The sequence below is a fragment of the Rattus norvegicus genome, chromosome 1 (genome assembly GCF_021556685.1).
Source record: "Rattus norvegicus strain SHRSP/BbbUtx chromosome 1, alternate assembly SHRSP_T2T, whole genome shotgun sequence".
Classification (NCBI taxonomy): Eukaryota; Metazoa; Chordata; class Mammalia; order Rodentia; family Muridae; genus Rattus; species Rattus norvegicus.
This window is the reverse complement of record NC_141534.1, coordinates 94,296,585-94,312,021: the sequence shown is the minus strand read 5'-3', so window position 1 is coordinate 94,312,021 and position 15,437 is coordinate 94,296,585. Positions and strand designations below refer to the sequence as shown.

The window sequence follows — 15,437 nt, the reverse complement described above, 5'->3', positions numbered from 1 at the left end:
ATAGCAAAAGTTCAAAAGTCGAGGATGAATCTATGTTCTTAGCAAAAATGGTAAACACTTAGACCTTCTGGACACCCCTTAAGGCTGTGGGAAAGAACTCTAAAAACATAAGTTCAAAAATATATAATTTCTAAACTATGTAAAATATAAGAATGCAATATGAATTATATCTAGGGCTTCACAAACCTAAAAGAATAGAGGAAACTGAGCCAGCTTGTCAGAAAGGTACAAAGGCAGGCAGATTCCTGAGTTCAACTTCAGCCAAGGACAGAACTATTCTGAGCCCAGACATGGTGGGACGAGTAATCACAGGATGGGATCCCACCCAACTAGCTTATTGTCTGTGTTTAACAAAGTCAGGCAGATGTCTGAATTCATTTGCAATGTTATAGGGCTTGCCAGCTCTAAGAATCAAGGGGTTGGGGTCATGTAATTCTGATTTGTGGGATAATAGAAAGGAAACCTGGATAGTGATTGAATTGATACATAAATAAAAGACTGAGGTTTTGGTCTGCAAGAAAGGAGCATCCAGAATGTTTTTAGAATTGCAGGAGACAGCTGCCTTGAAAGGTGTCTCAAGCAGAACACAGGTCATTAGTTAGTAACCCACAATTTGACTTTGAGTCATTTCTTTTTTTTTTTGGATCTGAGGCCCGAACCCAGGGCCTTGCGCTTGCTAGGCAAGCGCTCTGCCACTGAGCTAAATCCCCAACCCTTGAGTCATTTCTTTAACTGCTCCCAGACATCCTTTCCTCAGAATCCTTCTCAGTCTCAAATGGGGATGAGTTCGCTGATGTAAACTAAGCTGGTGCTTATGCCTGAAGGCTGACCCACACACCTTACACTTGAAAGTTTTCTCTTCAATGTGAGTTTTCTGATGCTCAGAAAGGCATGCTCAAAGTCTAAAAGCCTTCCCACACATATTACATTCAAAGGCTTCTCACCAGTATGAATATGCTGGTGCTGAACAAGGTGTGGTCCAGTACAAAATTTCTTTCCACACTCATTACATTTGGAATGTTTGTCACCATATTTCTGATGTCTTGTAAGCCGTTGGGGGAGTCTGAAGGCCTTCCCACATTCCGTACACTGAAAGGGTCTCTCACCAGAATGAGTTTTCTGATGATCCATGAGGTTTGAGAGACGTTTAAAGGCTTTCCCACACACATTACATTCATATGGTTTCACAGCAGCATGAATAATCCTATGTTGAGCAGGGTAGGAATATAGCTTGAAGGACTTCCCACATTCCTTGCATTTAAATGGTCTTGTACCTGTATGAATCTTTTTATGATGATTAAGCATGTGGAGAAAATGAAAAACCTTCCCAGATTCATTACACTTGAAAGGTTTCTCACCACTGTGAGACATCTGATGTCTTGTAAGCTGTTGGGGGAGTCTGAAGGTCTTCCCACATTCCTTACATTCATACGGTTTCTCTCCAGAATACTCTGATGTTGAGTAAGAGTTGAACTACAATCAAAGTACTTCCCACACTTTCTACATTCATATGCTTTTTCTATATTGTGAGCAAGAGTCTGGCAGGTATAAGTAGGCGTTCCTTCCTTGTTAGTAGTCTGTTGACCAGCATCTCCTTCTTGATAACTCTGTTGTCCTTGGAATGTACTACATTTAGGGCTATTACTAAACCTGGAGCCCCCAAAGTCAAAAGTTTTACTTGATTGCTTTCTGCTCTGTTTGTGTGAATTTCTATTTTCTGGAGATATATTTTCAGCATTATACTCTGCCTCCAAATCTAAAAGAAAAGGAGAAAGCAAAAATATTTTATTTTCCTATAACACACAAACACAAATTTTCCTGTAATATAACAACCATTAAATGAATGGCCAGACTCTAAAGTTTTTTTCTGAGAAGCTGAATGGGAGCAAGAAGAGTAGAAATAAGGAAAGTTTATGTAAGAAGATACTCTTTACAGTAGAATAGGTTGGAAACGGGAAGACATGCTTGCCTAACAAGACTATAACTAACTATATTAAAATAATTGTATGTGCTTACTTGCATACTACTTGAAGTACACACAGTTAGCAATCAGACATGCGTACCAGCCTGCTGTTAGGGACCTAGCTACAGCATCTTATGGCATTACCCACATCCACCTGGTACTCAATGTGTGCCAGGTGCAGTGCATAAAAGGCACAACCAACTCAGATTTCTCTTTCTCTTTCTCTCTCTTTCTCTCTTTCTCTCTCTGTCTCTCTCTCTCTCTCTCTCTCTCTCTCTGACTCTATGTCCCTAGTCTGAGACAGCTTTCCACTCTCCCCAATCCCCTAATGAACCTCTTAAACTAGATCAGTTGTCTGGTGACATTTTTTTTAATGACACACCTTGGCACAGGTCTGCCAAATATACCCAAACTTTATCTTAAATACAAACCCTTTTTATAAAGGTTTTTGAACCATATCATGAGAAAAAAAACTATAACACAAAAATACATATCTGTCATGCTATACAAAAACTGGCCTGGACTTAGAATTCTTTAAAAACAAATAAATTTAAAAAGAAGGTAAAAATCTGTGATGGTTGTGGTGATCATTTCATTAGATGCTGAGAAAGCATTTGACAAAATTCAACACCCCTTCATGTTAAAAGTCTTGGAAAAATCAGGACTTCAAGGCTCATAACTAAACATAGTAAAAGCAATATACAGAAAACCAGTAGCCAACATTAAACTAAATGGAGAGAAACTTAAGGCAGTCCCACTAAAATCAGGGACTAGACAAGGCTGTCCACTCTCTCACTACCTATTCAATATAGTATTCGAAGACCTAGCCAGAGCAATCAGACAAAAAAAAGGAGATGAAAGGGATATGATTTGGAAAGGAAGAAGTCAAAATATCACTATATGCAGATGATATGATAGTATACTTAAGTGACCCCAAAAGTTCCACAAGAGTACTCCTAAATCTGATAAACAACTTCAGCAAAGTGGCTAGATATAAAATTAACTCAAACAAATCAGTAGCATTCCTCTACTCAAAGGATAAACAAGCTGAGAACGAAATTAGGGAAACAACACAAATAATATAAAACACCTCAGTGTGACTCTAACCAAGCAAGTGAAAGACCTGTATGACAAGAACTTCTAGTCTCTGAAGAAAGAAATTGAAGAAGATCTCAGAAGATGGAAAGATCGCCTATGCTCATGGATTGGCAGGATTAATATTGTAAAAATGGCCATTTTGCCAAAAGCAATCTACCGATTCAATGCATCCCCATTAAAATTCCAACTCAATTCTTCATAAAGTAGGAAAGAACAATTTGCAAATTCATTTGGAATAACAAAAAAACCCCTCAAGATAGCAAAAACTATACTCAACAATAAAAGAACTGCTGGGGGAAATCACAATTCCCAACCTCAAGCTGCATTATAGAGCAATCCTGATAGAAACTGTATTGTATTGGTACAGAGACAGGCTGGTAGATCAATGGAATAGAATTGAAGACCCAGAAATGAACCCACACACCTATGATCACTTGATCTTTAACAAAGGAGCCAAAACCAACCAGTGGAAAAAAGACAGCATTTTCAACAAATGGTGCTTGTTCGATTGATGATCAGTATGTTAGAAGAATGCAAATCAATCCATTCTTTTTTTTTTTTTTTTTTGGTTCTTTTTTTTTCGGAGCTGGGGACCGAACCCAGGGCCATGCGCTTGCTAGGCAAGCGCTCTACCACTGAGCTAAATCCCCAACCCCCATTCTTATCCCCATGTACAAAGCTGAAGTCCAAGTGGATCAAGGACCTCCACATGAAACCAGATACACTTAAACTAATAAGAAGAAAAAGTGGGGAAGAGCCTCAAACACATGGGCACTGGGGAAAATGTCCTGAACAGAACACCAATGGCTTATGCTCTAAGATCAAGAATCAACAAATGGGACTTCATAAAATTGCAAAGCTTCTATAAGGCAAAGGACACTGTCATTAGGACAAAACAGCAACCAACAGATTGGGAAAAAAATCTTTACTAATCCTACATCTGATAGAGGCCTAATATCCAATACATACAAAGAACTCAAGAAGTAAGACTCCAGAGAGTCAAATAAACCTATTAAAAATGGGGAACAGAGCTAAACAAAGAATTCTCAGCTGAGGAATATCAAATGGCTGAGAAGCACCTAAAGGAATGTTCAACGTCCTTTGTCATCAGGGAAATGCAAATCAAAACAACCCTGAGATTCCACCTCACACCAGTCAGAATGGCTAAGATCAAAAAACTCAAGTGATAACAGATGCTGTCGAGGGTGTGGAGAAAGAGGAACACTCCTCCATTGTTGGTGGGATTGCAAACTGGTACAACCATTCTGGAAATCAGTCTGGAGGTTCCTCAGAAAATAGGACATAGTGCTACCTGAGGATCCAGCTATACCTCTCTTGGGCATATACCCAAAAGATGCCCCAACATATAACAAAGACACGTGCTCCACTATGTTCATAGCAGCCTTATTTATAATAGCCAGAAGCTGGAAAGAACCCAGATTCCCTTCAACAGAGGAATAGATACAGAAAATATGGTACATTTACACAATGGAGTACTACTACTCAGTTATCAAAAACAATGAAAGTGGCATAAAGACAAATAGCTTGATCAATGAGATAGAATTGAGAGTCCAGAAATAAACCCACACAGCAAAAAACCAAACCATACAATGGAATAAAAGAGCATCTTCAAGAAATGTTGCTGCCCTAACTGTATGCCCGCATGTAGAAGAATGCCATTCATCCATATTCATCACCCTGCACAAAACTCAAGTCCGAGTGGATCAAAGACCTCAACATAAAATGGGATACGCTAAATCTGCTAAATCTAAAGAATTGAAAGTGGCGAACTATCTTCAACACACTGGCACAGGAGACAACTTCCTGAACAGAACACCAGTAGCTCAGGCACTAAGATTAACAATTTTAAATGGGACCTCCTTAAACTGAAAACTTCTGTAAGGCACTGATATAACAACAAAATGGCAGCTTACAGATTGTGAAAAGATCTTTACCAGCTCTGCATTTGACAGAGTACTACTATCCAAAATATATAAAGACCTTAAGAAATTAGACACCACAAAACCAAATAATACAACTGGAAAATGGGGTACAGAGATTCAGATACTGAGAGAAATTAAAGACTTACCAGAATTGAATGAAAAGAAACACACAAGAAATCCAAGCTTAGGGGACACAATTAAGGCAGTCTAAGAGGCAAATTCATAACACTATGCACCTACATAATAAGACACTGGAGAGACCTCACTCTAACAATTTAACACCAGAACAAAAGCTCTAGAACGAACAACAATAACAAATGAAATTACATCCAAATGGAGTAGACCTAAGAGGATGTTAAACTCAGAGTTGGAATCAATTAAATAAAAACAAAGGAAAAAGGATACAAGGAATGAAAGAAACAAAGATCTGGTTCTTTGAGGAAATCAGTAAGACTGACAAAGCCTTAGCCAACTCAACTAAAAGGCAGAAAGGGAAGATCCAAATTTACATTAGAGAAGAAAGGAGGACATAACTGTAGCTGGCCTTTGCTACTTTATGGCTTCTTCTTTTTTCTACCCTTTATCCCCCACTCTCCATTTTACTCCCTAATACTAGGTAGGAGAAGAAGAAGGATAGCAGGGATAGAGGAGTTAAGAAAACCCCTGAATCTAATTTCTTTTCTTTTGTTTCTTCTTTGGCCACAGCTAATAGGAAATTCCAACCAACCTCCCTCAACAACCAACAGTCACCGACCATTCCTCTCATCCCTAGCATCAGGTCCCAGAATTCCAACTGCCACACAATGGCAGAAGTTATCTGCAGCAGGCAAAAACCACACTTCTGCTAGAGCATGAGGCAATTCATGGTCAGTTGCTGTGGACAGTCCAAAGCAGCCCTATTTTCCTACAAATGAAATTAAAATGAAGCACATTCTTATACTATTCCTGTGATTTTAAGGAAACCAAAGGCTCAGAATTCTCAAAAGTTGTCACTACACATAACAACAGACACAAAGGAAATGCAAAGAATCATTAGAACACACAATAAAAGCCAAAACACCATCAAATTGGAAAATCTAAAAGAAACGGGTGTTTTTTTCCAATACATACACTTACCAAAGTTCAGTGAAGAGCAGACAAGCAATTTACATAGACCTATAAACTCTTTTAAAATAGAATAAGTAATTAAAAGTCTCCCCCCATAAAAAAAAAATCCAATGGATTTTGCTCAAAATCAAACCAGACTTTCAAAGACTTCAATCCAATACTCCTCAAATTATTGCTCAAAACAGAAACACAAGGAACACTGCCAAATGCTTTTATAAGCACCCTGATATGAAGACTCAATAAAGAGGCCAACTCCCCTGATGATCAGAAATGTAAAAATTCTCAGTGAACACTGAATTGAAGAACACTCAAAAATATCATGATCAAGTAGACTTCATTCCAGAGTTCCAGAGAAGGTCTGACACATACAAGTCAATAAATGTAACTCACCATCTGAACAAAATGAAAGATAAAAGCCACAGGATCCTCTCATTAGATATGGAAAAGTCCTTTGACAACACACAACATTGCTTCAGGATAAGAGTTCTGGAGAGATTAGGGATTCAAGGGACAGACACACTGCAACATAATAAAGGCAGTATTCCGCAAGTCCAAAGCCAGCATCAACTTAAATGGAGAGAAACTCAAAGCAATTACACTAAAACCCAGAAAAAGACAAGGTTGTCCAAACTCTCCATACCTACTCAGGAAATTACTTATTGCTGAGGCAGTAAGACAACTGAAGAAGATGAAAGGAACGAAAAGTTGTAAAGGCCAAAGTATCCTGACGTGCAGATGATGTGACAGCATACATAAGTGACCCTGAAGACTCTGATTGAGGAACTCCTACAGCTGATAAACACATTCAGCAAAGAAGCAGGATACAAAATTGACTCACAACAATCGATAACCCTATGTACAAATTACAAATGGACTGAGAAAGAGAAAGAATCAGGAAACAATTCCTTGCATAATAGCCTCAAGTAATATATAATATTATAATATCCTGGGGTAACTCTAACTAAGCAAGTGAGAGATTTCTACGCTAAAAACCGAGGAGGATACAAGAAGCAGGAAAGATCTCCCATTCTCATTGATCATGAGAACTAATATAGTCAACTTGGCCATCCTACCAATCTACAGATTCAATGCAATCTCCATCAAAATTCCAACACAATTCTTCACATACCATGAAAGGCAAGCTTTAATCTTCATATGTAAACACAAAAGACACCCAGAATAGCTGAAAAACAATTCTGAATAATAAGAGAACTGCGGGAGGTACCATCCCCAATCTCCATTGGGAATACAGAGCTACAGTAATAAAAACAGGATGGTCCTGTCACAGAAACAGACACATTGATCAAGGGAAGTGAATTGAAGACCCAGACCAAACCCACGCACCTGTAGGATACCTAACAGTTGATAAAGAAGCCAGATATATACACTGGGAAAATAAGACAGCATTTCAAAAATCGGGACCAGTCAAAAAAGACAGCTGCCATGTACAAGAATGCAAACAGATCCATAATTATCACCCTGTACAAAACTCTACTCCCAAGGAATCGAAGATCGCAATGTGAAACCAGATACACTGAATCTGATGGAAGAGAAAGTGGGGAATAGACTTGACCTCATCAGCACACGGGAATATGTTTTGAACAGAACAGCACAGTCACGAGCATGGAGAATAAGAATTAATAAGTGGGACCTTAAGAAACTGAAGAGCTTCTGCACAGCAGAGGACACTGTCATTTGGACAAAGGGGCAGCCTACAGAATGGAGAAAGATTTTACCAACTACACATCCAATAGAGGGCTAACATCCAAATATATACAGAACTAAAAAAAAAAAAAAACTACACATCAAGAAAACAAGAACTCAATTAGAAAACAGGGCACAGATCCAAACAGAGAATTCTCAAAAGATGAAAGTCAAATGGCAGAGACACGCTTGAAGGAAAGGTCAATATCCTTAGCTATCAGGGAAATGTCAATCATCCTAATTAGAGCTTACATCTTACAGCCATCAGAATGGCTAAGATCAGTAAAACAAGGGACCACTCAGGCTGGCAAGCCTGAGGACCAAGGGGACGCATTTCCATTACTGGTGGGAGCGCAAACCTGTACTGTGGAAATCAGGGTGTTGGGTCTTCAGTGAGGTGAGAATCGATTGAAACAAGATGCAGGGAGGCCACTCTTGGGCATGTACCCGAAGGACATTTAGTGCTTTCACAGAGACACCCCCTCAAACATGTTTACTGCTGCTCGATTCATACTAGCAAAAAATTGGAGGCAACCTACAAGTCCTTTAACAGAGGAATGCATAGTGAAAATGTGGTCGATTTACACAAGGTCATTAAAAAATGAAATTCACAGACAAAAGGATAGAACGGAAAGTCCAAAATCCAGTAGACACTCACTCCATCTGGATCTCTAAGCTAGTCATGTAGATGCTGAAGTCCTGAAGGAATAGGCTCTCATTCTGGTGAGGACTGGACTTGCCAGCAGAGTGGGGGAAGCAGACAAAGTGCACAGCTTCCTTCCCATCCTTTCCACAGGCTGCACCAGAAGGTGTGGCCCAGATTTAAGGTGGATCTTCCCACCTCAAAAGATGTGGATCAAAGGAGGGTCCTCCCACTTCAGACGATGCAATGAGTCCTTCACAGATGTAGTGAGCTGCTTGGGTTTTAGATTTAGTCAAACTGGCAAAAGGAGAGACATCACAGCTCCCTGCCAAGCTAGGCAGAAGGCTGTGTGGTGTGTGTGTGTGTGTGTGTGTGTGTGTGTGTGTGTGTGTGTGTGTGTGTGTGTGTGCTGTGTTGTGTGGTGTGTGTGCGTGTGCGTGTGCTCAGATGTTTTCCTGGCTTTTCTACTATTCGTTTTGAGTCAGGCTCTCTCAATTGCCTGGAGCTGAACAGGTAACCTAGGCTGACTCGACAGCAAGTCCAAGGGGTCTGCCTTTGCCACCTCCCCAGTGCTGTAGGGAGGATACACAGGCACACCGTGTCTACAGTGACCGTGAAGACACAGAATTAAAACATTTGGTATGTACAGTGGTTTGAATATGTTTGGCCCAGGGAGTGGTGCTATTTGGAGGTGTGGCCTTGGAGTAGGTGTGTCACTGTGGACATGGGCTTTAAGACCCTCTTCCTAGCTGCTGGGAGTCTTTTCGTGTTTGCCTTTGGATGAGAATGTGGAATTCTCAGCCTCTGCTGCACCATGCCTGCCTGGATGCTGCCATGCTTCTGCCTTTATAAATGGACTAGAACTCTGGATCTGTAAGCCAGCCCTAACTAAATGTTTTTTTGTATGAGAGTTGCCTTGGTCACGGTGTCTGTTCACAGAAGTAAAACCCTAACTAAGACAGTATGCCTTCCTGTGTTACAGCTTCCACTGGTGCTGACACTGTCTTAGCATCGGTTTAGTGGTCAACAACACTGAAAATTCTGCCTGAGGCCCTGGGTGACAGTTCCAGCAGTCATCTTCAGCTCCAGCCCAGGGGAGCTGAGCCTCTCTATGGCCTCTTTGGATGCCTGCACACATGCGTGCACTCACACAACCAATGATGAAATACTTTCAAAGGTTACAGAGAGAGGGCACCTGCTCCAGTAGGAGGGAAGAAATAAGAACTTAAGTGATTCATGAGACAGAAGCCCCTCTGACAGCTTCTGCTCTGACCCCGACTTCCTTCCCAGGGCTCAGCCTTGTTTCCCACAGACCCTGGGCTCTGAAGGAAGTTTGTCAAACCCAGTGTCAGCTCTGTGGAGCCTCTCTGACCACAAGCTGTGCCTGGCAGGGCTGCAGGCTCACCTCCCTCTTACTCACCTGGGCTCGGCCTGTCTGTTTCTTCCTTCACAGCCATCCAGGGCTCTTTCTCCTGCTCTAGTAAGGTGATCAGATGTGGCTTGGAAAGGCAACTTCCTACTTAAAAGAAAGAAAGAAATGTCATGGTGCAGACTTTGATTTGTTCGTTCTTTCTTTCATTCATTCATTCATTCATTCATTCATTCATTCATTGAGACTCAGTCTACTAATCCTAGGAGGTCCTGGAGCAGGATATGTAGACCAGGCTGGCCTTGAACTTACGTTGTCTGCCTGTCTCTGCCTCCCAAATGCTGGGACTGAAGGTGTGTGCTACCATGGCAGATTTTATAATACAGACTTATTTATTATGAAGGTCTATACACATTGGCATAGTGGATCACGCCTTGTGAGCCCAGCGGGTGGAGGAATGAGCCAGGCTTTCTCAGCTACACAGCAACACCTTTGTTTCAGAAAAATAGATAAAAAAAAATTCTAAAACACAAAATATTCTTGAGGAAAGACTTCAGAGAAAGAGGTGGGGAAAGCAACCTGGGCAAGAAACCAGCTGCTTCGGAAAAGGGTTTAATCTCCTTTAAATGCAGATAGGCGCTTGTCACGGAAGAGGAAAGCAAAATGGAGTAGTGAGAACGTGCGGTTTAGGCTGTTCTGTGTGGTGTAGACCCCGTCTCTGCAGCTCACTACTGATGCCATTCATTACGGTGAGTCCCGTAGGATTCTATGCCCAGTGTACCCATCTGGGTATGGCGGCGCACACTTGAAATCACTACACTTGAGGAGTGCAAGCAGGCAGAGGGGAAGTTCAGTTGGCTTTAGTTACATATGTACGTGTGCATAGGAGAGAGGCCAGTGTTTAGTGTCTCCCTTGACTGATTAGCATTTGAGGCAGGGTCTCTCATTGAACCAGAGCTCACCGAGAGGACAACAACGGGTGGGAAAGCAGGTGTTTCACGCAGCTCCCATTCTCAATCCAACAAACCTCATTCTTTCTTTGGGAAGAAGAAGGAACTCACTTTTTAAATTCTACTGAGTTAAATAGATTTTACATGTATGTAAGGATCTGGCTACATGTATGACTGAGCACCACATGTGTGCATGGTGCCCATGAAAGCCAGAAGTGGGAAGCACATCTACTGGGCCTGGAGTCACATGGTTGTGAGCCACCTTATGGGTCCTCTACAAGAGCAGCTGGTCATGTCACCCAGCAAGTCACCACTCGAGTCCCTGACTCTACCTACTGATCTGTTCACTTACTTAATTCCTGGTGTTGGTTTGTCTTGTTTTGTTTTGTTTTTATTTGAAAAAAGGTCTCAATGTGTAGCCTGGAATTTACTGTGTATCTGAGTGACCTTGAGCTCACAGAGATCTTCTTGCCTCAGCCATCTATATGATAGAATTTAAGTCAGGGGACACCATCCCAGCTTCAGCTACCACTGGGAACATGGGACTGTCTTTTAATTCAGAGTGAGGAAAGCCCACAGTGTATGTGACACATCCCCCATTCATGGGGCACAGCCCTTACCCACTGTGACGAGGTGGCTGTAGGTCTCCAACATCGTGTCCCTGTAGAGGACCTTCTGAGTAGCATCCAGGCAGGCCCACTCCTCCTGAGAGAAGTCAACAGCCACATCCCTAAATGTCACCAAGCCCTGAAAGAGCAAACACAGTAGAGTGAAATGGGGAAGCTTTCAGGATGGAAAGACAGAAGGGAAAGGACTCAGGCGAGGGAAGGGAGCCATAAGGAAATGCTCAAGACCCCTGACTGCACGAGGTCCCCATAAACCACGACTGTGCCCTCCCCACATATCCAATAATGTGCCTCCCACTCCAGCCACATCCTTCAGGTTACACCCACAGAAGAGAAATGTCACCGGGGTCAGGGTGAATTACATAAGGATGAGATGGGTCCTTGAAGTTTATTGTGGTATCACGGATATCCTAAAGGCTTCAAAAATTATGAGGATGATTTCTGTAATTATGTAAGAGCCAATAAGCAGACTATACAGGAGTCCATATTGTACCCATACTAGGTTTAGTCTTTTCTGTTTATACTTTTTTAAAAATACTTTCCAGGTGACAATGTGTCTCAGGTCTTTCCTGACTCTGGAGACTGCAATCACCTCCTGTCGCAGCCTGGATGACCTTTCCCTCTGATCACTGAACTCTCTCCTCAAGCCTCCTCAAGCAGGTCACCTCCTCACACATACACAGGGGACACTCACTCACACACTGGGTCATCAGCCTGACAACACCACAGATGTCAATCAGGTTTCCCAGGGCAGTCAAATGAGGCCACCACCTCAAAGCTCTGAGGCCCCCAAAGCCCCTGTTTCCCTGTGGGACTGACACCTCCACTGCAGGGACAGTCCTCCCTGAGCACAGACCAAGCAGAGAGCACCTGGAGGAACGCACTCAAAGACAACCCCAGTACCAGCTGGGAAGAGGAACCCACAGGAAGTGCTCAGACCTGCCAACCCTCACTGTAAAGGGACAGACTGGGCTGGGGGACTCCAGATCCTTGGGAAGCTTCAAGAGGGAAAGACGGGAAGGAGTCACCTAAAGCTGAAAGTCCCCTGTGTCAAGGAGAAAACCACTAACTTACACAGGCCACGTGTTGAGAACTGGAGCTGGCCATTCTTCTTCAGGCTTCTTCCCCTGGGAACAAAAAGAAAGCCTGTCATTGGATTGTGACTTGATGTTCCCAGGCTGACTTCTGTCACTGTGATTCAACAACTACATTTATTCCTCAAGCATCCCCACTCACTCTCTCCCCTCCCACCGCTCACAGCCTCCCACACACAGATTAGCAGCACACAGGAGTCTACACAAAGCCCACCCTCTCCTAACCCAGACAACACATTACAGAGGGTCAGTGTGGGAGTGCAGGGCATACATATGTCTGCCCTGAACTTCCTCCAGGAGATGCCAGCAGAAGGGACCCCATCTTCCACCCTGAGATCCAGCCAGCCCTGCCCCTGTGCCACTCCTCCTCCTGTGAGCAGATCTTCCTACTGGAACCCCACCTATCAAGGCTGGCAGGGGCTTACAGCATCCAAATGGCGCCTCCTTTGACCACTCAGGGCTGAAGCACAGCAGGGCTGGAGGGGCTGCAGCTGCAATGCTCAGGCAGGGCCAGCATCCTGTACCCACGTTCAGTAAATGGACTGTGTGAGGACGACCCTGTGCTCTGTACTACACTCAGCAGCACTGACCTCTACTCACAAGCTCTGAGCAGCACACACAACCCTCAGACTCCCTGAGATGCTGCACGGGAGCAGCCATCAGCACATGTGAATCCAGTGCTCTAGCCGACAGGTCTAAGCCTTGGTTCAGTACACTGTGGGATTGTTCATCTGTTTTTGAGACAGAGTCTCCTGTATGCCAGGCTGGCCTTGAACTCCTAATGTTCCTTCCTCCTTCTCCCTCTCAACCACATATCTGATAATGTTATGAAATTTACATTCTTATATCTCCAGAAAATTTACTAACAAATTTTCCTTCTATCTTTACCCTCCCTTCCCTCCTGCCTCTGCATACACCGGGCTAGCCAGCCTGCCAGGGATTCTCTCATCCCCTCCCGTCTTGCCATAGGAGGGCTGGGACTGCAGACATGCACTGCAGCATCTGGCACTGCACAGGTCCACGCTTGTGTGCACTGCACCCACTGAGCCATTGGCAGACCACATTTTTTATATTTCAACAATAGTTTAGTGTGTGACCTGGTGATATTTATAACTGTCTACCTTTCATGAATTTTGTGTTTCCAAAGACCGTAAACAGAAGTACAGAAGTCCTGCTGAATGTGTTAGCATAAGTCTATAATTCCAACACTGGGGAGGCAGAGGGAGGGTCTTGCTCAAAGTCCAGGCCAGCCTGTTTTATGTGAGTTCCAGGCCAGCCTCTGCATCCAGTGGTGCTGGCCAAACTCAATTTTAACATTCAGTAGACTAGCATTAGACTTTCAGTCACATCACTTCCAAATGTCAACTTAAAACAGATTAAAATATGAGAATTGAATCTGGTACTACTAGGAAAAAATATAGAGGAAATCTTCAATGATTCTGCACATTTTGGGTATTACTCTAAAAACTCTGAAAGCAAGTGGGATTTAGATCAATCTACAAACTTTTACACAACAAAGGAAACAATCAACAGAGTAGAGAGATAATCTAGAGAGTGGGAGAGAATATTTGAAAACTGTACTCCGACTAGGTGTTAACATCTAAACTGCACAGTGACCAGGAAACTTCCTATTTAAAAACAGGCAAACCGACAAAAAGCTATTTCCCCAAATGGAACGTCAATATGGCCAATTATTAGGTACATGAAAAATAAGCACGGGGAGATACACATGAAAGTCATAATGCCTTCTTTCTGAGTAATAACCGACGGGGGGGAGGGGGAGGAAGGGCTGAGCATCCTCAGTGAGCACTTCCCATCTCTTCCCACAGCAGGCACTGTGGGTAGAGCTCTGGGAAACTTACGGAGCTCCAAGAGTAGCTGCGCCCCTAGGCGACCCTCACAGGCACTTCCGACCTCAAGTCGGTACTTCAGGAAAAGCAGCATCCCTCAGACTCCACACCTGACCTCCCTTCCCTGTCCTGATGCTTGGTCCTCAGTTTCAGCCCCTGTGGCTGCGAGAGAAAGCAGGAGCAGAAAGCCACATTTTCTTCCTCTCCGACCAAAGAAATCCGAGGTTCCGTATAGAGACGCCAGGACACACGGAGTCTGTGTGTTACTTCAGGCGTGGTGGACCCTAGGAAATACAGTCCTCGAGACAGAACTTCAGAAAGCTTAGCGCTCGAACCCCAGCATGAAACTTGGGCCAGCCCATCTGGGAGCTGCACCCTTTGGCTTGTGGGAGTTCCCACGGGGGGGGGGGGTGCGCACTTAAAGGGGAAGGCTCCTGCCTGTGATCAAAGCCTACTTCGGGTTTTGCCTGTAACTGATTTTCTGTCCTAAGGAGCATACCGACGAACCTAAACTTTACTTTTTATTTTTTTTTTTTGATGCTGTATTTATTTTTATTGGTTAAGGGCCTCCCCTCCCACTGATACCAGATAAGGTTCCTTTGCTACATATGCAGATGGAGCCATGGGACCCTCCACGTGTATTCTTTAGTTGGTGGTTTAATCCCTGGGAGCTCTGGGGAGGTCTGGTTGGGATATTGTTCTTCCTATGGGGTTGCAAACCCCATCAGCTTCTCCAGTCCTTTCTCTAACTCCTCCATTGGGGTCCCCGTGCTCAGTCCAATGGTTAGCTGCAAGCATCCTCATCTGTATCAGTAAGGCTCTGGCAGAGCCTCTCAGGAGACGTCCATATCAGGCTCCTGTCAGCGAGCACTTCTTAGCATCAGCAATATTGTCTGGGTTTGGTGTCTGCAGATGGGATGGATCCCCAGGTGGGGCAGAGCACTCTTTGTCCCTGTCTTTCCTTTCAACAGGAGCAATTTTGGGTTAAAATTTTTGAGATGGGTGGATGGCCCCGTCCCTCAACCAGTGGTGGTGCCTAACATCCGTATATGGTTTCTACAGGTTCTCTCTCCCCTTTGTTGGGTATTTC

The 15,437-nt window shown here is 43.4% G+C and overlaps 1 protein-coding gene across 1 annotated transcript; it reads right to left on the bottom strand.

Moving 5' to 3' along the window:
* Positions 1 to 806: 806 nt before the first annotated feature.
* Zfp780b-ps2 (zinc finger protein 780B, pseudogene 2) lies at positions 807 to 14,446 on the bottom strand. The gene is given in 7 exon segments (XM_087606893.1): positions 807 to 933; positions 936 to 1,445; positions 1,448 to 1,756; positions 9,879 to 9,974; positions 11,398 to 11,524; positions 12,478 to 12,530; positions 14,360 to 14,446. Coding segments are annotated over 6 exon segments (1,113 nt in total). The 5' UTR covers positions 12,511 to 12,530; positions 14,360 to 14,446; the 3' UTR covers positions 807 to 895.
* Between the last annotated feature and the right edge of the window lie 991 nt (positions 14,447 to 15,437).